This window comes from Eleutherodactylus coqui, chromosome 4, assembly GCF_035609145.1.
Source record: "Eleutherodactylus coqui strain aEleCoq1 chromosome 4, aEleCoq1.hap1, whole genome shotgun sequence".
NCBI classification, from domain to species: domain Eukaryota; kingdom Metazoa; phylum Chordata; class Amphibia; order Anura; family Eleutherodactylidae; genus Eleutherodactylus; species Eleutherodactylus coqui.
This window is the reverse complement of record NC_089840.1, coordinates 74263163-74284432: the sequence shown is the minus strand read 5'-3', so window position 1 is coordinate 74284432 and position 21270 is coordinate 74263163. Positions and strand designations below refer to the sequence as shown.

Below are 21270 nucleotides of genomic sequence, written 5' to 3'. Positions count from 1 at the left end.
TTACTATTCCCATGCGGCTTTCTGCATGGAGGCCGGAAACCAGGATGAAACTAGAGCAGGATAGCAAAAATGCAATGTGAAGAGTCAAACTTGTCAATAAATGGTGTAAATCGTTGCTCTTTCTGAGCTTGGGAATCCAGTAGATCCTACTATTTTGATGTACGAGTGTGCATGGAAAGATAACTGTCAATCACCGAGTGACCCCACCCACTGGACTCCTAAGTCCAGAACGAGTAGAGATGTAGACTAATAAGTGACAGCTTATACTGCATCTTTGCCAACAAAAATATATAGCAATCAGCTAAGCTTTCCCTTCTCTATAATATCCTGCATGCAGACAGCACTGAATTATAAACATGACTGGTTCCTTTCAAGGGGATTTACAGATTGTGGGAGCTTTCTACACTAGAGTTACAACTTGTCCTATAGTAAATCCAGCCTGTACATCGGTCCTAGTGCACTGCAACTGTAGGCTGTCTTGGCTAATTGCTTGCCTGTGCCATTTAGATAATGGTATGCCTACATGTGGTTACAAGAAGCACTATATGTAGTGTATGGCAGGGTTGTGTTGTCAGATTCTGATTTGCTCTCCCTTTACTTTACAGTGGGAACCCGTGCAATATTTTAATAACAAAATAATCTGTGATCTAGTTGAAGAAAAGTTCAAAGGCATCATTTCCATCTTGGTAAGTCTTAATTGTTTTCTAGCTTACTGCTTGGCGAAAAGGATACTCTCAAAGCGCGTGGGGTTGTGCTTTGTTTATGGCCTGTATCAATGGCTGTTAATCATCTCTGTTCCCTTCTTCTGTAGGATGAAGAATGTCTACGTCCCGGAGATGCTACTGATATGACATTCCTTGAAAAGTTGGAAGAGACTGTGAAAAATCACCCACACTTTGTTACGTGAGTATAGACCGCAAATCTATAAAGTGTTGCAGCTCTTAACAATTCTTTGGCACACTTCTCTTATTATTGTCTGAATAGATCTGTTGAAACAAAGCCGTGCTGCCCCCTCACCTTGCCTATTGATTTGCATGGTGCATAGGGCTGGAGTCAATCAGTGGTCAGGGGAAGAGGTTGGAGAATGCCCATAAGGCCACCTGCACACGGAATCCAACCCTGTGCACAGCCGGTGACGCCAGCATACCTGTCCGTCGTCTTCATATCTGTGCTGCGGATGGGTCGGCCGGCGCACATGCGCAGTAGAGATTATATAATGCACCGTCGCTAGGCGATGACGCGGATCCTGCAACCTTTCCGCAGTGATGATTGTGGAAGGGTCACAGGAGGGTGGACAGCTTCCATTGACTTCAATGGAAGCCGCCCGCATGCAAGCCGCACAGAATCGCGCTCGTGGGCAGGAAATAGCGTTTTACTATAGCTGCTATGGGCTGCATTTGCTGCGGAATCCGGAGGCGGACGCCCACTCCGGATTCCGCAATGCAAATCCAACCGTGTGCAGGCAGCCTATGCATGTTCACAACTAATTTGCATACGGTGAAAACGGCAGTGTGTGAGAGACGGGAGAGATCTGGTTACACTTCATCATGTCACTAGTCTTGCAGTGTAATTTGTTGTAGGATTTTAGAAAGTACATGATGTAGATTTTAGAATTGGTGTGCCATATGTGCCTATTGATCATACATAGATTTATCTTTGTCTTTTAGGTACTTGATGGGCTATGCTAGGTTTAACACTTAAAGCATGTTTATTCTATGGTGAAAAGTTCTGCACTTTGCTATTATAGTTTATCAGCTTCATACAACTATTTTAAATCTTTGCTCTTAGCCTTTAAATTAGGCATTCATTGTTTACCCCATCAGGATTAAAGTCCATGCTGGTCCTGTCATGATCACAGAGCTATACATGTCTAGTACAATACACACACATTGTCGTCTACATCTGTGATCATGAAATGATCTGGACAGACTCTGGAAGTAAATATTGAAGGGTTCCCATTCAAGGACTACAAGCAGAGATCTTGGTAATCAGAGGTCATTCACAAAGTACATTGGAAAACTGCATACGTTTCCTATTTTATAATGAGTAACCATTATTTGTGCAAACTAGAATAACTCTAAACTACCCAGTGTACATAGGGTGGGTATGCTTGCACATTGCAATGTGTAAACTCTGGCTTCCTGTCACAGAGGTGATAACGTTTCTTAACATGTTTGCTTTTTAATACCCGAAGACTATTTCTATCTCAAGAGCGCTGAAGCAGCTTGATTATATAAGGCAGTTTCATATCTGCGTCGGAACCTCCAGCTGAAGGTTCCTTTGCAGATCGGACTGCAAATACCAGAAGAGAAGGTGCTGCATGCAGAGCTTTTTCTTCTGTCCCAAAACCGGGCAGTTGGGCGGAAAGTGGGCAAACCCCATTATAGTCAATGTGTCTGCCTAGCGCTGCTCTGTTCATCCAGAGATTGAACTGTTTAGCCACGGGGATTCCCCTTTCCTGCTCGTGAACGGAGCAGGAAAGCAGAATTTTCAGCGCAAGTGTGAAACCGCCCTAACACAGGTTGTCCAGGTACACTCCTCTATTTAACATCAAGCTTGGAAAGTCGCAACTGCACTTTAAGTCATCTGGTTGCTGAGGCAAATAGTGCAATGCCCATTGAGCTTCATGTGATTGTTCCCAGCAAGAGAAACCAAGTAATCTTGTAGATATGATACCTTTTAATGACTAACAAAAATACATGATGTTATATCGAGCTTTCGAACCTATCAATATATATATATATATATATATATATATATATATATATATACACATATACATGCTTATCTTATTTGTATAGCGCCAACTTATTACACAGAGCTTTCAGGTAATTTTTATCCCCCACCCCACCAAGCTGGGTGTTCATTTTACCGACCTCGGAAGGGATGGAAGGCTGAGTCGACCTTGAGCTACCTGAACCATTTGGGGTTTGAACTTGCAACCTTCAGGTCGTGAGCGAGAGCTTACACTCTGCGTCACACGAGGCTCAGACATTGTGTCAAAGCACAGACATTGATGTGATTAATTTGCACGTAAAACACTTAAAAGAATACCACAACAGGATGAATAGCTCCTGCCCCCCTGCACTATTTGCAATAGGGAGAGGCGGAACGGGGGCGGGGCTAATTCTCGGAACTTAGCCTCGCCCCCATCCCGCCACGTTCGTGGGAATGCAGCCTTAATTTGTAGGAATTCTGGGTGTCCCCAGAAGAGAATGTGCTTTGATATGTTGAGGGGGAGTTTGAATCTTTTTCGCTCCGTCGTCCAAGAATTAATTGTGTCATAGTATGGTTGACATTTTTATGCCTTTTGGGTAGCTTTGACTATCTAGTATATCAAGTTCCAAGGGGCGCCCCATTCCCTTTCTAGTATTAAGTTGGGATAGAATGGGGATGAATTTGCCCAGTCTATCAAATGTCTGATGCAAGACTCCTGATTTAAAAAAAAATATTTTCAAAACGTTTATTACTTGATGCTCAATGAAGAGGTTTTATGAGTGTATCATTATAATTAAATCGTAATTTAGGGGGTATGTGGTTCCTTTATCATCTGAAACAAAGTGCCGCAATCAAGTTATTTTTGTTTTGTGTTTTTTAACATTTTTAGAAGCCCCTCATACTTGGGTTTTCTTTATGATTAAAGGGAGTCTGTCAACTACTTTGAGCCCTACGTGCTAAGCTTATGGGCTAATAGGGGCTGAGATGCTCACATCCCTGGACTTGGCATGTCAGTTCCATAAGTTTGGCTTATAGGTGTCAAAGTAGTTTAGCGATTCCCTTTTAACTTGCTTTTAGTAGAATATAAACTTTTCCATTCTGTTTAATGCTTTAGACTTAATTGTTTGCTCTTTATCACTTGTTTTTTCTATCTAGACACAAACTTGGAGACCAGAAAACTAGAAAGTGTCTGGGAAGAGATGAGTTTCGGCTGCTCCACTATGCTGGTGAAGTGAACTACAGTGTAGTAGGTAATGGGCATAAATTCCTTTGATTGATTGGATTAATTTCAATCTTTTGAATTTGGGATCTGAATGGGAACAACTGCCCATCATGCTCCTGAAGCGCTGTGTACTAGGGAAAGGAGAAGGCAGAAGGGGTTAAAAAACACTACTCGCTCCTCCTCCGGGTTATCAGGTGTATCTAACAGCTGACAACCCGACCTGCTTCTGATTGATTGCAGAAGCAGAGGCTGTATTTTTACTATCAGCTGGGATTAAAGCCTAGGACCAAGCGCCGTAAATTTACTGTGCTTGTCCTTAATGGGTTAAATATCAGACTATAGAGAATAAGAACAAATGTGCAATTGCAAGATTCTTCAACGATTTTCTCAATTTTCTTTAGGATTTTTGGATAAAAACAACGATCTGCTGTTTAGAAATCTGAAAGAAGTAAGTGATTAGACCAAAAGAAAAATGCACCAGACAGATCAGTATTATAGATACTCAAACTTGGATCCAAACACTTGTTTGAGGTTCTGGAATACAAAAGGTTCTCTGGAAGCAGCTGCTGGACACTTACACATGTTCCTCTCTTTCATCACAGGTTATGTGCGACTCTGGAAATCCAATTGTTCATCAGTGCTTTGACCGATCTGAGCTGACCGACAAGAAAAGACCGGAGACGGTATGAACCGTTGTCTGAGTGACAAGTGTCAACAATCTAGAAAGTAACAGGAGTGTTCATTTAACCAATCTGTAATCATTTTATATACCCATCAACTGTGTCTTTTTGGATACGTGCACGTGAGCGATGTTTTCAACTGTGACATAGCTACATTTTGGTTTTTACGCTTATTTTTAAATCTCAGAGCTCCAAATCGCCTACGTAGACATAGTTAAAAGATACAATTCTTGCTACCTGTAGCCACCACTAGAGGGCACTTAGGAGCTTATCTGCATACTGTTTTTATACATTGAACTCAATAGATGCTTTTCATATGGCAATTTTGAACTCCAGCGCTGGTATGGCCCATGCAGACAGTTGCATGGCGACAGAACATGAATGGTGCCATGGGGACATTTTTGTGAGATGGAGACCTTGTCACCTTTCTGTATAGTGTATAAGACTGACACGGATGGAAACTATGCGAGACTTAGACCAATGAGGACACAGTCTTGCATAGTCTTCCCTATGGTACCATCCAGGTCTCTCTTTGGGCTTCATCTGCATGCAGTTTTCTATACGGAGACAGAAACAAGCACTTGATTTAATAAAAAACATAAAAATAACCATACTTTTGTATTATACCAGCATGCATTAAGCCACTAAGCTCCCTCTAGTGTAGGCAGGCAGAATTTTAGTTTTTAAATTAATTGTCATAGATTTAAAAAAAGAAGAAAGAGAGACTATCAGCTGGCAGGAAACATGATTAAAATAAATGACCTTTACTTAGCTGGTAATTTCTCTATTTGCTCTAGTGATATCGATTTATTTAGCTGTAGTCTTGACTTTCCATATATTGGCTGCCGCTTTGTAATGTTAATCATTGGCTTCAGTATTCTCATGCAAGTGATTGGCTGCAGCTGTCACATGGAGGTATGTCACATTATTGCTGCAGCAAAGAATGATCAGAGAGTCCTAGCATTGACTCTGGAGAGCCAGGTGATTTAACAGGTGAATGTGTGTTTAATCACACCTTCTGCTCTAAAGCAAACCTTTAAACTACTGGCCAATCCCTTTAACTCTAACAGGGGATTTAGAGACCTATAAATGAAAGAAATTAAAAGAGATATCTTCACGTTAAATACCCTCCACTGTGGTCCTTTTTATTTTTTGTAATGGAGGCGATTGCTCCACAAAGTTAAGCACGTGGATACGGTAGAAGGCGGAGTCCCTGCAACCATGTATTGTAGAAACTGCAGCTCCTAAGGCTACCTACACACACAGCCGAGCGCGATATCAGGCCGTGAAACTCGGTCCGATATTGCGCTTGTGAATGTGTGATGTACCCGCGAATGTGAGGGTTTTTTTCTGCCAAAAAGGCCTCGCATCTTTTGAGAGGTTTCGATCCTCCGAAGCTGCTTTCAGCCACATCGGAGGATCGGCAAGTATTTCCCGTTGTTTTAAATGGGAAACCTCACATCACACGTGTGTGCATATCGCAGTGTGTGTTTACCTGTCCCATTGAAAACAACGGGCGATGCATTCTGAGGAACATGCACAGACAGAGCAAGCTGTGGCTTATTTTCCCATACTGCGATGCCGTGCAAGAAAAAAATGACTCTTGTATATGACTTCATGTTCATATTCGTGCAAGAGTTGTGTGTCTGACAACGCACAAATCTCACACGATTTTCTTGGCGGTGTGAAAGTGGCTTAACGGTGATAACGGCTGATCGCCAGAAGAGCACCTCTAAAAAGGAATGTCTCGGCTGGAAGACCGCTTTCCATGTATGTGGCCTGCTCTCACGGTCTATATATACTGAAAGTGGTAGTCTGAGCCAGCTTTTGCTCTTCTGCTCCAAGTTTCTATTTTATAAAACTACACTGTGTTCTGATTTATTAAACTTACAGAATATTATTGTGTTTTTAGGCAGCAACTCAGTTCAAAAACAGCTTGGCAAAACTGATGGAGATTCTCATGTCCAAGGAGCCTTCTTATGTGCGCTGCATAAAGCCAAATGATGCCAAACAAGCAGGTACCCGTTCATGTTACAGGTCCCCTTGTGTTAATCCAAATAATAATAGGTTCGCTAAATCACTTAGCCTTAACCTGCCTTGGAGGCATATATCTGGGTATATTATAGCTGAATAGGCCAAGAGTTGTGTGAACATACCTAAATATTAGCATGCCAAATAGCCTTAAACATTGGAAACTATCAAAACAAAGGCTGGACAAATATCTGTCTGGGATGACTTAGTGAATCCTGCACTGAGCAGGGGTGGACCCAATGACCCTGGAAGTCCCTTCCAACTCTACCATTCTATGATTCGAAGTATGGCTTTTCATGATACTGCAGCATAAACTATTCACTTAGGACAGAGCAGCAGTACCAGGCACAGCTTTTGATACAGATGAGCTGCTGTACCTGTATAACCAATGACATGGGCACCATAGCCAAAGCACTTCTTTCTCCCCTGTCCTCCTGCACACAGGACCTCCGACACATCCAATACACCTTTGGAATCGTGTCACCACCAGGCATCCTGTTGGCCTATCCAGCTGAACTGACGAAGGGGTTCATCCCCGAAACGCGTATTCTATTGCTGGTTTTTAATTTGTGAAAAAATTAAAAAAGTGCTTTCACCATCACACATTGGACTTTGATCTACATCTTCTAGTAGTTTCAGGGGTTGCGCCTCCATACCAGTTTTTTTTTTACATCCTTTTCGCTACACTCACGCCCACACCGGTGGAGCGTCATCTGGTTGGCAGCACCTCCACCATTCGAAATACTCCATAAATATTCCACCACCCTCACTGGGTCTTGCTCCACCCTCCTTTTTCATTTCTTTTACTCTCCTTCATTCTGTTTTGACACGGCACTCCCTGTATTTTCATCTACACCGAGGATAGGCCCTTAGCATCTAAGTTGTAGAAAACCCCTTCAAAAGGGTGTGTCTAAAGTATATAGTCACAAATTAGTACAGTACTTTTGAGTTTGTGATTCATAATGATGGCTTTTATACCTGTGATTCTCTTCCAGCTCGTTTTGATGAGGTTCTCATTAGACACCAGGTGAAATATTTGGGGCTCATTGAGAATGTGCGAGTACGCCGTGCTGGGTTTGCATACAGGCGAAAATATGAGTTCTTCTTGCAAAGGTATTAGAAGTTAAAAAAAAAAAATTGATGTTCCCCCTTGCTATTAACAATGTGTATGAGTTCACATTCTGACTTATTCTCTGCAGGTACAAATCTCTTTGCCCAGAAACCTGGCCAAATTGGGATGGACGAGCAATGGATGGAGTGGCAGTTCTAGTCAAGAGCCTTGGGTATAAACCAGAGGAATATAAAATGGGCAGGTAAGTAATAACGTTTTTGTGCACGCTGTGGGACTCCATTCGGGGGTTCTGTGATAGCTGCTGAAAACAGCGTTGCCATGAAATCCCTTAATGGAAACAGAAGGAACCATTCACTTGTATTGTGAAACGGACGCCTATTTTACAAGGGTTCCATTCGTTTCTGCATTATGTAGCGTATAGAATAGCACATTCCACAAAGTTATTCTGTACTCCAAATATAAATGCAAACAAATGCAAACCTTGTGACTGCTTGTTTTTTTTCTATACGGGCTTTCTGTCGCAGCGCTGTTTTTAACTGCTGTCTTGGAAGCCCCCGAGCGGATGATTTACTAAAACGTGCTGTGTGAAACCACCCTAAGAGTCTTTCAACACATATTTGCATGAGACTTGCTGGCATGCGTATTTTTTAATGTAAAATAAGCCAATTGCAGGTCATGTTTGACTTGTGAGTATTTTTAAGATGGTGACACCAATTACCTCCACAGATTTAAGTTTCTACTAGAGGTATATTTAATTTGTGATTTTAGATTTGTACTAAAGTATATATCGTAATGTTCTTTAAGGGAATGTGTTACCAGTCAATGACCGATTCAATACATGATGTTTCTCAGCCGCGTAACTACGCAATCAAAAATCGCTTATGCCTGTGCATGCAAAAAGAATGCATGAAATTGCATTGATTTCATGTGTAAATACACGGTGACTATAAAGGTTTCGCATGTATTTACGCACGCCCATTGATTTTAGTGTCCAACCAAGACAGGACATGCTGCATATTTTTTCTCACGATCGCACCTCATGTGAAAAAGTAGGCTTTTATGAACAAACCCATTGAAATCCATCGGTTCTATTCACTGGATGTTACATGGGCAAAAATTGTGCGCAAAATATGTGGCACAAGTGCACGAACGTGAGCAAGCCGTAATAGTCTGACACTTCCTGCTCTGTAGAGAAAACTTTTCAGCAATCATCTCATTATCCTCATAGGCAGGATTGCAATGAAAATTGACCCTTGTTTCTATGTAACACAGGATCCAACATTCACAGTGGGTGATCACAGCTCCTCACGGGTTACAGAGCATGTCTTGAATAGTCTCCCATAGAATTCGATGACTCGGTCACTTTTCACTGTGTGACTAGCCCATGAGTTCTGCTGTACAGACAATAAAATGAAAATCTGCAATGAGAAAATAAAAATCGATTAGGGAAATAATAATCACTGTCTGGTTTTAATTGGCAAAAAAATATATAGCTGATGCATCTCCTTTAAAGAAAAAAAATCTGTTTCTTTCTTATGATTTGGATCATTTTTGTATTTTCTGTAGAACGAAAATTTTTATCCGTTTTCCAAAAACCCTCTTTGCTACTGAAGATGCCTTAGAAGTGAGGAAGCAGAGCATAGGTTTGTTGCTTTCTTACTATACTTTTATTTTACTTCGTCTGTAGCTTGTGTGCTCCTATGTCTGTTTGTGTCCTGCATATTCTGTGTATTTAGTAGTTCCCATCCTTATCGTGGTGTAAGCCCAGTGCCCCATTTGCTAACTAGAAACACAATTGTAATTGTACTAAAACAAGAGAGATGGCACAGGATGACCTTGGATCTTTAATTACAGCAACCTTCCTGCAGTCGAGGTGGAGAGGATATCATCAGCGACAAAAATTCCTACATATGAAACATTCCGGTGAGTATGTCCTCTATATGTCACTGGCAGCTGTCCATCTGTACATTCATGGCTGCATGTTCAAGACGTTTCTTGTAAAGGCATACATATCTTTTCTAAGTAGAACACCGAGTGATTGGTGTAATAAAGGTGCTACAACTGCATATCTCTTGTCGTCTCCGGTTGTTTATGAACCCAACCAGTTTATAGACTCTCTACATTTTGTTCAGAAACTTCACTGAGACTATTAACCCTTTCCAATCCAATTTTGGATTCCGAATTTCCTAAAAGGCTTTCTCTTTTTGCTGTTATACAACGGTGCCATCTGCTGGATAAAGCAGTGTGTGTGCGCCAGAGAGGCTTCAGCAGCGGAGTGGCTGGCAATGGACTGTAAGAATACCCTGTCGGACGTCTTCGGACATTGGAGCTGTACAAGCTTCAATCAGAATGTAGGAAGACGTCAGACAGTGGATTGGAAAGGGTTAAAATACATTTCTGCTTTAATAAATTTTAAGGCCTCAACCAGTTTTGACCATAGTTATATTTGTTAAATCTGTATATTTGGTGAACAGTGATCATCAGATCTTATTAGGAATGGGTGAAATGGGTTTTCTGCTTGCTTAAGGGCATATGGATGTGATGAAGGGGGAGCTTACACTTGGGACCCCCTTCTATTAGCAAGTGTACTGTACACCTAGGCACATTATGCTTAGGAGTACTTAGTACTGCTTTGTATTACATGGGCATAACACTAGATGAAATCTGAATGCACCTTCAACTCACCCCAGCCATAATAGTTGTTTGCGGAGGGTACAAACAGTGAGAGTACCCACTTGGCAACCATTGAGGTAGGTTCCAAGAGAAAGAGGATTTTCATAGTTGGACGACTACTTTTTGTGTTTCTTGGTTTTTTTTTTAAACATTACTCAGCTTTAATCAATTGCAGTTATTGCTGTCATTTAATTGTACTTGACGTACATTCTCATCCGTATAGCATAAAAAGATGTTGGTCACTTTACTCGAAGTCCAGGAAATGGTTATTTTGGTGTTTTTGTAAGTTCAGGCTTATTTTGGTGGTTGCTGGATTCTTCCTTTTTTATACTCCTGCAATGCCCAACCATGGATAATGTCAGTGTACCTTTGCATTATAGACTACTTTAAAGATGAAACCTAAAACTGCGCCTCTGTTTTACAGCCATAAAAATCCAGTCTTGGTGGCGTGGAACAGTGGACCGTCGAAAGGCTGCCAAAAGGAAATGGGCTGTGAGTGTTATTCGAAGGTCAGCACTACAGATAGTCTATTAATGGCAAATAACATTTTCTTTTATTATTCTGAATTGTTTGAATGTTCATAATATTGTGACAAATCATCTGCCGAAAAGAATGTTTAACCCTTTCCCAACGTGCAGCTTACTTGTACGACATACATCAGATGTTTGTGTATGGAACGGGCTCAGAAGCTCCACAGCAGGTGTTGGCCATCTTTGACAGCTAACAGCAGTCCTGGCTGTAAACCCTTTAAATGCCCCAAACTGCCCACCAGAATGCGATTGGGTGTGGTGTTTTGTTTTCATGGCAGCCTGGGGCCTACTGAAGACCCCCAGGGCTGCCATAAATGGTTGTCTATTAAAGTGTGCTTGTGGCACATCGTGATGGACTGCCTGTCGGAATGAAGTATAATGCAATACTGTGGTTGAGCGATCAAACGATCACAAGTTAATGTCCCCTATGGGGACTGAAAAAAGTTGTTTAAAAAAAATGTATTAATTACTAGAAAAAAATAAAACGTAGCAAAAGTTTAAAAAAAGCCCTTTCCCAGTCATCTTATAAGCCAAAAACAAAAAGTATCACTGCATCTACAAAAATCCAGATTATTAAAACATCCCAATATTAATCCCACATGGTGAATGCCATCAGAAACAAAATGCGCAATGCCAGAATTGTAGTTTTTTTTTGGTAACCCTGTATCCGAGGTTAAATTGAACAAAAAGCAACCCAAAATTTGTATATTTCCCCAAATGGTTTAAAAAAGAAATACAGGTTACCGCGCAAAAATAACGAGCCAGCTTACTACCTGATTGATGAAAAAATAACGTTTTGTAAAGTTTGAGGGTTTAAAAAGGGCGACAGAAAGCAATTTTATTTTTCTTGGGTAGTACATTAAAAAAAACTATGTAAATTTTGTTATCTCTGTAAACTTATTGCCCCAGAGAATTAAGATAACCTGTTATTTTTATTGCATCATGGAGGTCATAGAAGCAGACATGCCCCCACCCCCCAAAAATATTGTTTTTAAATGCACGGTTGCCTAGTTTTTCTTGCCCCACTTAGTCATTTTTTAAATCTTCCAGCATATTACATGGTACGATAAAATTATGCTATTGAAAAACACAACTCGTCCTGCAAAAAACAAGCCCTCATGTAGCTATGTAAGTGAAAACCTGGCCGATATGCGGACTTGTGAATAAGCCCTAAGAGCATAAGTGCAATTCGTCAGGGTACGCTGTATATTTATGCGACTGGAGATCTTACGCCTGCATATTTTGCGCACTCTGGCGTGTTTTTGTATGCGCAAATAAACTGCCTATTTGCACATGCCAAAAAGAAGGCACAAAATCGTATTGCTTTGAAGTGTAAGTGCACAGCAAATACACAGGTTTCCTGCGTATTTTGCACATATTTATGCACGCTTATTGAATTCAATGGTCTTCTGTCAGGCATAATATGTACCAAGATTGGAAATGCCGCATATTGTGTCACATGATCACATTACGTGAAAAAATGCGCTTGTGATCAAACCCATTGGATCCCTTTTAATTCACTGCGTATTGCGCACAAAAATTATGTGCATAATACGTGTCAGCATTACACTCATGAACATGCCCTTAGGCTGCTATTACACAGTACTGTTTCTGCCCTGCAAAATGCAGGCAGGGCTACACTGATTGCAACTGGCACTAGTCTTCAGTTCAGTAACTATGGGGAGTCCAGGTGCCAGCTGCAATCAGTCTAGCTCTGCCTGTGTTTTGCAGAAACGCTGCTGTCTAATATCAGCCCGAGGCTGCATTCACATGGGCTAGCGCCATATTGGGCTAAGTTTCTCGGCCCGATATCCTACTTGTCAACAGACGTTTTACCCATTGATGCGTGGCGTTTTTGCTTGAAAATAATGGACGATGTGTTTGGTTTTTTTTTTTTGCTTTTTTTTTACCCTGTAGTATCGCAGTAACATAGTATGTTAGGCTCAATTAAGGCAATGTCCATCTAATTCAGCCTGTTTGAACCCCTAGTTGATCCAGAGGAAGGCAAAAAAAAAACCCCAAGCAGCCATTTAGCTCATTTGGAGGAAAAAAATTCCTTCCGGACTCCATAATGGCAGCCAGAGTAATCGCTGGATCAACATTTGAGATAAACAACCCGCTGGTCACCTAATGTTTATATCCTGTAATATCATAGTGCTCTTAAAAGACCTCTAGTCCCTTATTAAACTCCTCTATCGATTTTGCCATCACCACATCTTCAGGCAGAGCGTTCCACAGTCTCACTGCTCTTACAGTAAAGAACCCCCTTCTGTTGGTGATGAAACCTGCTTTCTTCTAGATGTAGAGGATGCCCTCTTGTTACTGAGGCAGTCCTGGGTATAAACAGATCATGGGAGAGATCCTTGTATTGTCCCCTAATGTATTTATACATAGTTATTTGATCGCCCCTTAGCCATCTTTTTTCCAGGGTGAATAATCCCAATTTTGATAGCCTCTCTGGGTATTCCACTCCTCTCATTCCGTTTATTAGTTTAGTTGCCCTTCTTTGAACCCCCTCCAGCACTGCAACATCTTTCCTGAGCACCGGTGTCCAGAACTGTACACAGTATTCCATGTGGGGCCTGACAAGTACCTTATATAGTGGGAGGATAATGTTCTTGTCCTTCGCCTCTATACCTCTTTTAATGCACCCCAAGACTTTATTTGCTTTTGCAGCAGCTGACTGGTATTGGTTGCTCCAGTTAAATCTTCAGTCCACTAGTACCCCCAGGTCTTTTTCCATATCACTTTCCATAGCTGTAACCCATTTAGTGTGTATCGCTGTGAGAGAAACCCTTGCTCATGGGTATGACTCCATTCAAAATAATGGAGTTCATATTTGCGTGAGATTTGTGCATCTCATAGTGTACAAGACACTCACGAGTTTCACGCTCATGTGAATGTAGCCTAAAGGATGCTATTATGCTACGAATTTTGGCCGCCTGCAGACGAGCGGGTCGGATCCGGCGGCGAGAATTCTCACCGCGGGACCCGACCCGACCGCCTGCAGAGACGAGCGCGTACTCACCCGCGCCCGGTGGCCTCGGCTCTTTCATGTGCTGGCTGCCGGGCAGCCGGCGCATGCGCAGACCGGAGCCAGCGGCCGGGTGAGTGCGAGCCCCGCACAAAAATAGGACATGCCGCGGTTTGTTTGCCGCGCGAGATTTCGCGCGGCCAAACCGCGGCCGTCTGCATAGGAGTGCGTATTGTAATGCACTCCTATGCAGGCTTTTAGTGGCGGAAATCCCGCCGCGGGATTTCCGCCCGTGTGCAGGCGGCCTTAGAGCCAATTGCTGTGCTTCACCTGGACTTGCAAATTCAGGCCAGCAATTCGCTCTAAATTGCCAAGTAAATATTTTACCAAGAAGTAAGAATTGTTACTTACATAGTTTGACTGGCCTTAGAAGGCATGAAAAAACAAGAAGCAATACTCTCCTTTTTTCAGCCTCTCGGAAAACGGGCTCCGGCGATTCTCCCAGTATATACATCTAGTGGAAGTCTGGTGACCGCTGAAGCCAAATAGAGGCTGCAATGTCACCGTTCCAAACTCCTGCCATCGTGGTGCCCAGGATGTGAGCGCTGATGCCAGGACAATGGGTGGTGACTTTTTAGCTTCTGATTGGCTGCAGCAGTTACTTGACTTCTGCTGGATGCACATACCGGGGAGAATGGCCAGAGCCACTCAGCTGTTTCCTGGGAGGCTGAAGAGGCAAGTTTGTCATCTTGTTTTTAAATGCCATTCCCAGCTATTCTAGTGGGACAAACCCTTTAAACCCGCCATACATATTAAATAGAAATAGGTTGAGGGTTGAACAGCCATTGAACAAACAGTCTGCTGGTTCCACAGACTCTGCCATATAAACTTTAGTCCATTTTGGCTGTTAAACGTTCTTCAAACCAGTCCTATGTCTTCATTGACCCCAAGCAATGAGCGACTGATTGATTTTTCTGAGAATGTTCTATTTAAAGGTAGGTAATTTGTGAACAAAAGATCATTTATGAAAAATGAAGGCTCTTTCTACCAACTATTGAACGAAATATTCAAGTGCGGCGACTGATTTTCAGATGGTGACTGTCTGCCTTTGTTCAGCCCGTATAAGGCTACTTTAAAAAAAAAAAATTACTCAATTTCCATCTGGTGATAAGACACTAATGACTGACTTATTTTTTTTTTCATACGTGACTAATGACAGGCGTGCGTCTTTCAGATAGATTATACAGTGTGCACATGTATGATGTAATGGAGGCAGATTAACTGATTATCTCTGGGGTCTGACCTGGACATCATAAGAACAGCGTTAAGACCCACTGACCTGGACAGTGGGATATAATTAGTCTGTGGATAGCACTCAGTAATCTGAAAATACAGTATATTACTGTAGAAATTGTCCCTACATAACCTCATTGGTCAAGTCCATTCACTTCCTAGGTTACGTTTTTCCATTAATAGGCACCTCATGCCATTTTTAATATTATTGACAACTGTATATTTCAGCCTTTTTTTCTAATTTTATCCTGGATGTTATATGATTAGTATCTAATGCACATGTCAATCAGGACAAATGTAGTTTAGAAACCAATTTGGGGTTCTGCTGGGTAGGGTCATTGTTGCCTACTCTAGCAACAATCATACTAGATGGGTATATGTATTAATAAAAAAAGTTGCTAAATGTGACGTCTTACATGAACCAATACAGTTACTAATGGGGACTCTTGCTGGGCAGTTATCATTATGATTCTACATACTTGCATACATTATGACTTTTGATATGAAATGTTAGTTGTTTTTTTTTATTGCTGTGTGGTCAAGAATCCCAACAATAAGCTTGTTGCACACTGACACTCTATGGTGTATAGTGGATACTGAAGCCGCCCAGTGGGTGAAACCATGTAGTCATACATTTGCCATAATGGAAGCAAAGTATTGCATTCTAACTGACAATATGAAGATTGCTTGATCTGTTTTATACCACTTTCCTTGGAATAATCAGGTCCTGTTCACATTACATTTGGAGCCTACATGTGATGCATGCTCCAGAGGCATCCATAGGACTCAACTTACCCAATCTAAATCAAGGGAGTTCCTTTCGGCCTCTGAGTCTGTATAAGTTTTCTCTGCAGCGTGAAATAGCATTGTAGACTATGTTATTCCGTACAAAGGTATACAGCCTGAGAAACCCATCCTATAATGTAACTAGGATGGGTTTAATGCATTTCTAGACTGGAAGGCGAAGGGGTTGGAGTCTAACACCTAGGCTATTTTCTTAACTCGGTACTGTTGATTTGGCCAAGGTGGGAACGCTCTTTAAGGTGTATCAATAATGGACATGTGTATACTGTGTTGTATTGGAGCCTGGATGTGCGCACGTAATAGAGCTTTTTATTAAAATCTCTGACTTGTTCCCTCACATCGGCACAGCATGGCATTTCCATAATTTAGAAGTTTGTTTTAATTTCCATTTGCTGGAATGTGTTGAAATGAATCAACAGGAGATGGACAGGAAATCGCAATGGTGATAGAAACAGTTGGAAGGCCTTTATTTGCTTTATATTTAGAAAAGCTAAAAATACCTGAACTTCCTATGAAAGGAAATGCCCCCTGTTTTATGCTCTCCAAAACGAATCATTTTAACTTGGTACTTAATGCTTCAAGACCATATGGGAAGACCTTGGGCTGCTTTCACACCTGCGTTAGGCCTCCGTTAACGGTTTTGTGTCTCTGCTGCATTTTTTTGGAGGAGAGAAACGGAAATCAAACAGATTTTTTTTTCCCCATTGATTTCAATGGGGTTTAAAAAAAATAAAATAATGAAAAGCAAACAGACTTCCATTCAATCAGGTTTCCATTTTTTTTAAATGGAGAAATTTTGCTGCAGAATGCGCTATTTTTCTGTCCAAAAAATGGAAATCTAACAGAATGGCACCAAGCTGACGCCTTTCTGTTTTTACTTTATGCTTTTTTTGGAAACCACATTGAAATGAAGGGGGTGTAGGGTTAGTAATCAGGTGTGAAAGCAGCCTTGAGTGATCTTCTTTGCATAACTCTAAGTAGCTAATTAGCTACTAAAGAGTTATTGCAGGTGGAGCGGGATACTGCCGCGATCACTAGGAGAACTATGCAGCTGTCTTGCATATGCAAACAGCTGTATTGTTCTCAGTGCTTTCAGCTGGTGTCCCGCTGAGAACTGCCAGTGGGATACCAGCTGAGGGAATCTTATCAGCGCTGCCGGCTGAAATATCAGCCTGCCCTGCTGCTAAGTCATCGCTCATTTCTAAAAAAAACTAGAAATGAGCGATGAACGAACAGTGCACGAAAAATGCATGATCGGTAGGCGTTTAAACACAACGGTTATCGCCCAAAAGATGGCTTTTGATCGAATTTTGAGCGATAATTGTTGTCTAAATGGGCCTTTAATCTCTGCGAACACAATGTCTGTAAATAATGTTCACCTTCATAGTTAAACTACCAGCTGTCTACTGCCATGGTGAATTGATGAATGATGTTTTTCATATGTAATGCCAACTATAGCGGACAAGCTATCCGTATAGTACAGTGCAGGAAATAATACAACATCCCTGATTTCTCCGCTTTGCAGATGGAAATGCCTGTATTGAAAGTATTCTTCAGAGACCCAATCATTTACTGTATTTGTGCATCTTATTGAGCAGTCCTGAAGAAAAGCATTTTGAGTCCTTTAAAGGGGTCGTCTTGGGAAGAAGATGACACTTTAAATTGGGAATAAATATTGTAGCCTGAGAAAGTCACAGATAATTGTTGAATTGGTTAACTTCTATTGTGAGAACTGTATAATAAGGTTTTATGTTTTGTCTGTGTGTAGATTCATCAAAGGCTTTATTTACCGCAATCAACCTCGTTGCCCGGAGAATGAATATTTCCTGGATTACATCCGTTACTCATTCCTGATGACCCTTTATCGCAACATGCCAAAAAGTGTGTTAGACAAGTCTTGGCCTGTGCCACCTCCATCCCTTCGAGAGGTAAGCAGATGGAGAGATAAGTGATCTAGAGTGACCTGCTGGCTTGTCTGCTTTTAATATCGTAAAAAAAAAGGTCTTCTAGAAGGTAGTGATGTGTCCATCTATCTAGAGTAATCATATGTGCAATCTTTATGTAGATGGTAATCTCCTTACTAAGCTATTCAGATTTAGTGGTGGGCTCTAAAATGAAATATGCCCACAGATATTTTGTTACATTGTGATCGATTTGTAATAGAAACTTGTTTGGGTAATAACGCCAATGCATAACTGTATGATGACCCAGTATACATATGGCCAACGATTGTCTCTAGAGAAGTTGAATTTTTCACACTTTTTTTTTAAATTCACGTGATCAAATTCTGCTTACCTCTTACTTTAAGTATTAAAAGGTGAGCTTATATAGTGTCAGTGGGTATTCTCATCTTGAGTATTTTTGACATATTCACAGCATATGCCGTAAATATCTGATGATTGAAGGTCTGTCTTCAGAATTTAGGTTGTAATTACATTTACTTAAATGCCAAATGAATCGCCAGCAAGGATTATCATGAATGGAAATGCCCATCAAACCCCTCAAAGAACATTTCCGTTGTAATGGTTTTTGAGAGTTTTCTCTGTAACACAATGCAAAAGTAATTTATTTATTTTTTGAAGTTTTAAATCTTAACAATACAGATATATAGATCACATTTTCAGATTAGACAGTATATATGATAAATGTACAATAAAACCTGATATATTGCACAGGTCAAAGATAAACAGCATACAGTGAACAAGAAAAAAGTAACAAGGATCACCAATTGAAGAACTTTTCAAACCACTGCTTATTCATCAATGATTTCATAGGAGGGGGGGGGGGGGGGGTCAGTTATTTAATGTAAAGGAAATTTCATATTTTAATAAGAATATCAGACTGCAAAAATCAACTATTCTGACAGCCTTTTTTTACTTTTAGATCATACATTTTAGGATGCTTTCATATTCTTGCTATGCCATTTTAGAGCAAATTGTGATGCCAATATGTTGACTATACCTATCTTTGCAACTGTTAAGAGGTCTATTGTGACCAAATGTAATATAATACACCATATTGAACACTCTAGGCTTCTGAGCTCTTGAGAGAGATGTGCATGAAGAACATGGTGTGGAAGTATTGCAGACGGATCAGCCCTGAATGGAAACAGCAGGTAAAATTGCATGAAAATAGGTTGTGATTAGAGATGAGCGAGCATCGCTCTTCTTGAGTATCTGCGTACTCGTCCGAGCAAACGGGGAGGGGGGGAGGGGGGGGGAGAGTGATAGATCTCTCTCTCTCCTCCCACCCCCCGCAATTGCTCGGCCAAGTATGCAGATACTCGAAGACTGATGCTCGAGCATCAGCCTTAACCGAGCGTGCTCGCTCATCTCTAGTTGTGATGTATAGTTATGTTATAGCTTTTTAACTTTACAAATTTTCTTCTGACCATTCATTCGCCCTGTCATTGCCCCGTGTGAAGTTGCCAATGATTAGACAACCAGCAAGCAAACACTTATTTGTTGGGTGGAGGGGGCTCAGAGTGTCCCCATTGCCCCCATTTCCCCATTCCCAAATCTGCTGGTGAACTTACAGCACCTACACCATCTTGAGACAATACATTATGTGCCTGTGAATATACACTGCATGCAGTCATTTCTCAATATAAGGATGACCCACACAGAATATGCAAACAGGCAAGAATTTTATTGCATTGACGCCCACAGTTTGCTTCTCGCGTTCTAAATCCCGGACATAGCAGCAGAATAAGTCTCCGCTTCAGAGGCAGTCGTTCTTTTATTGAAGGATAACCTAATAGTGTATTCTTCAGAAATGATCCTCACAACCCACGTTTTCATATTCATCTTTCTAGATAAATGTGTGCTTTTTGATATGTATATTGTTTTTACAGCTTGAACAGAAAGTTGTCGCAAGTGAAATATTCAAGGACAAAAAAGACAATTATCCGCAGAGCGTTCCAAGGCTTTTTATAAACACTCGACTTGGTGAGTGATTTATACGTGTAGATAAAGATCATCAAGCACGGTGCCAGCTCCTGCGCCTCTGGATGTTTCGCTTATTGTTGCACTTGCATTGCAAAAGAGTTTCATCATATTAGTCGCTAATCTCTGCTATGCTCTTACATGAGCATTATATCTGCTGTGTTCTTTATGGATGGTATATTTCGAACATGTCTTGCTCATTTTCCCCATAAGTTCCGGGCTTTTTGGTTCATCCTGGAGTAGACGTCATAGTCCTCGTGATTGTAATATGTCCACAGGGGACAATACAGAGATCTCTCCCATCATCTGTTTATACCCAGGACTGTGACTGTAACAAGGGGGCGCCCTCTACATCTAGAGGAAGGAATGATTCTACACGATAGAGGACGAGGTTCTTTACTGTAAGAGCAGTGAGACTATGGAACTCTGCTTGAGGATGTGGTGATGGCTAATTCACTAAAAGCATAAGAGGGGCCTGGACGTATTTCTTGAGAGTAACAATATTAAGTGTTATAGTCACTAATTACTTTACAAGGGTCGGTGATCCAGAGATGATTCTGATTGCCAGATTGGAGTCGGGAAGTAATTTTTTCCCCCTAAAATTAGGAAAAGTGGCTTCTATTTCATGAATGGAGGGGGAAGGGGTGGGTGTTGCCTTCCTCTTGGTCAACAATGGAGGATAATGGGCTGAACTAGATGGACATGTCTTTTTCAGCCTTACCTATGGTACGTTACGTGACAGGGAGCCTGGTGAGCTATTAGTTATACTCGCCGGCTCCCATGATCCTGCAGTGCCAGCCACTAAAGATTGTGTCTTCATTGCAAATCTGCCTGTTTTGGCAGTGGCTTTTATGCCTCTCCCATAGGCTTTTATGGGAGATTTTGTGCCGAGCACTGTGATTAGAATCGGATTTACAGGGCCAATGCGATCCTTGGTGGGCACCGCAGGATCCAGGGAGTAGGTGAATATATAAAATAGCTCCCCCAGCTACCTGTCACGTCCCATAACAGTACCATAACTTAGTTTATGGTGCAGTTGAGATTTGACCGCTTCACTTTTAGACTCCTGTAATAAGTCTTTCCTTTTATACTCTTCGTCTCTATAAGATCGTTCAGTCTTTTTGGAACCCATCAGAATGGGATCTTCAGTGCTAAGTGAAACGCAATGGGTATATTGGAACCAAAATATTAATAGGATTACTGTTAGCAATATTCTCTGCACATTTGTACAGGGTGATGAAGAAAGCAACTAGCCGGGGGGCTACTCCCTAAAGGATGAGAAATGACCAGCTATCATTATTGCTACCCACATCATTCTAACGCTCTAAA

General features: G+C 41.3%; 1 protein-coding gene across 4 annotated transcripts in view; it reads left to right on the top strand.

The window, feature by feature from the left end:
* The window catches only part of MYO1C (myosin IC), a 138974-nt gene that overhangs the window by 98881 nt on the left and 18823 nt on the right, over positions 1-21270 (top strand). For all 4 annotated transcript variants that reach the window (XM_066599665.1, XM_066599662.1, XM_066599664.1 and 1 more), the window contains exons 13-26: positions 606-686; positions 812-903; positions 3874-3968; positions 4342-4388; positions 4543-4623; positions 6533-6638; positions 7647-7764; positions 7851-7964; positions 9290-9366; positions 9578-9646; positions 10821-10905; positions 17766-17925; positions 19029-19112; positions 19851-19944. In XM_066599665.1, the coding sequence (XP_066455762.1) occupies positions 606-686; positions 812-903; positions 3874-3968; positions 4342-4388; positions 4543-4623; positions 6533-6638; positions 7647-7764; positions 7851-7964; positions 9290-9366; positions 9578-9646; positions 10821-10905; positions 17766-17925; positions 19029-19112; positions 19851-19944 (1303 nt within the window). The remainder of the gene's footprint in view (positions 1-605; positions 687-811; positions 904-3873; positions 3969-4341; positions 4389-4542; positions 4624-6532; positions 6639-7646; positions 7765-7850; positions 7965-9289; positions 9367-9577; positions 9647-10820; positions 10906-17765; positions 17926-19028; positions 19113-19850; positions 19945-21270) is intronic.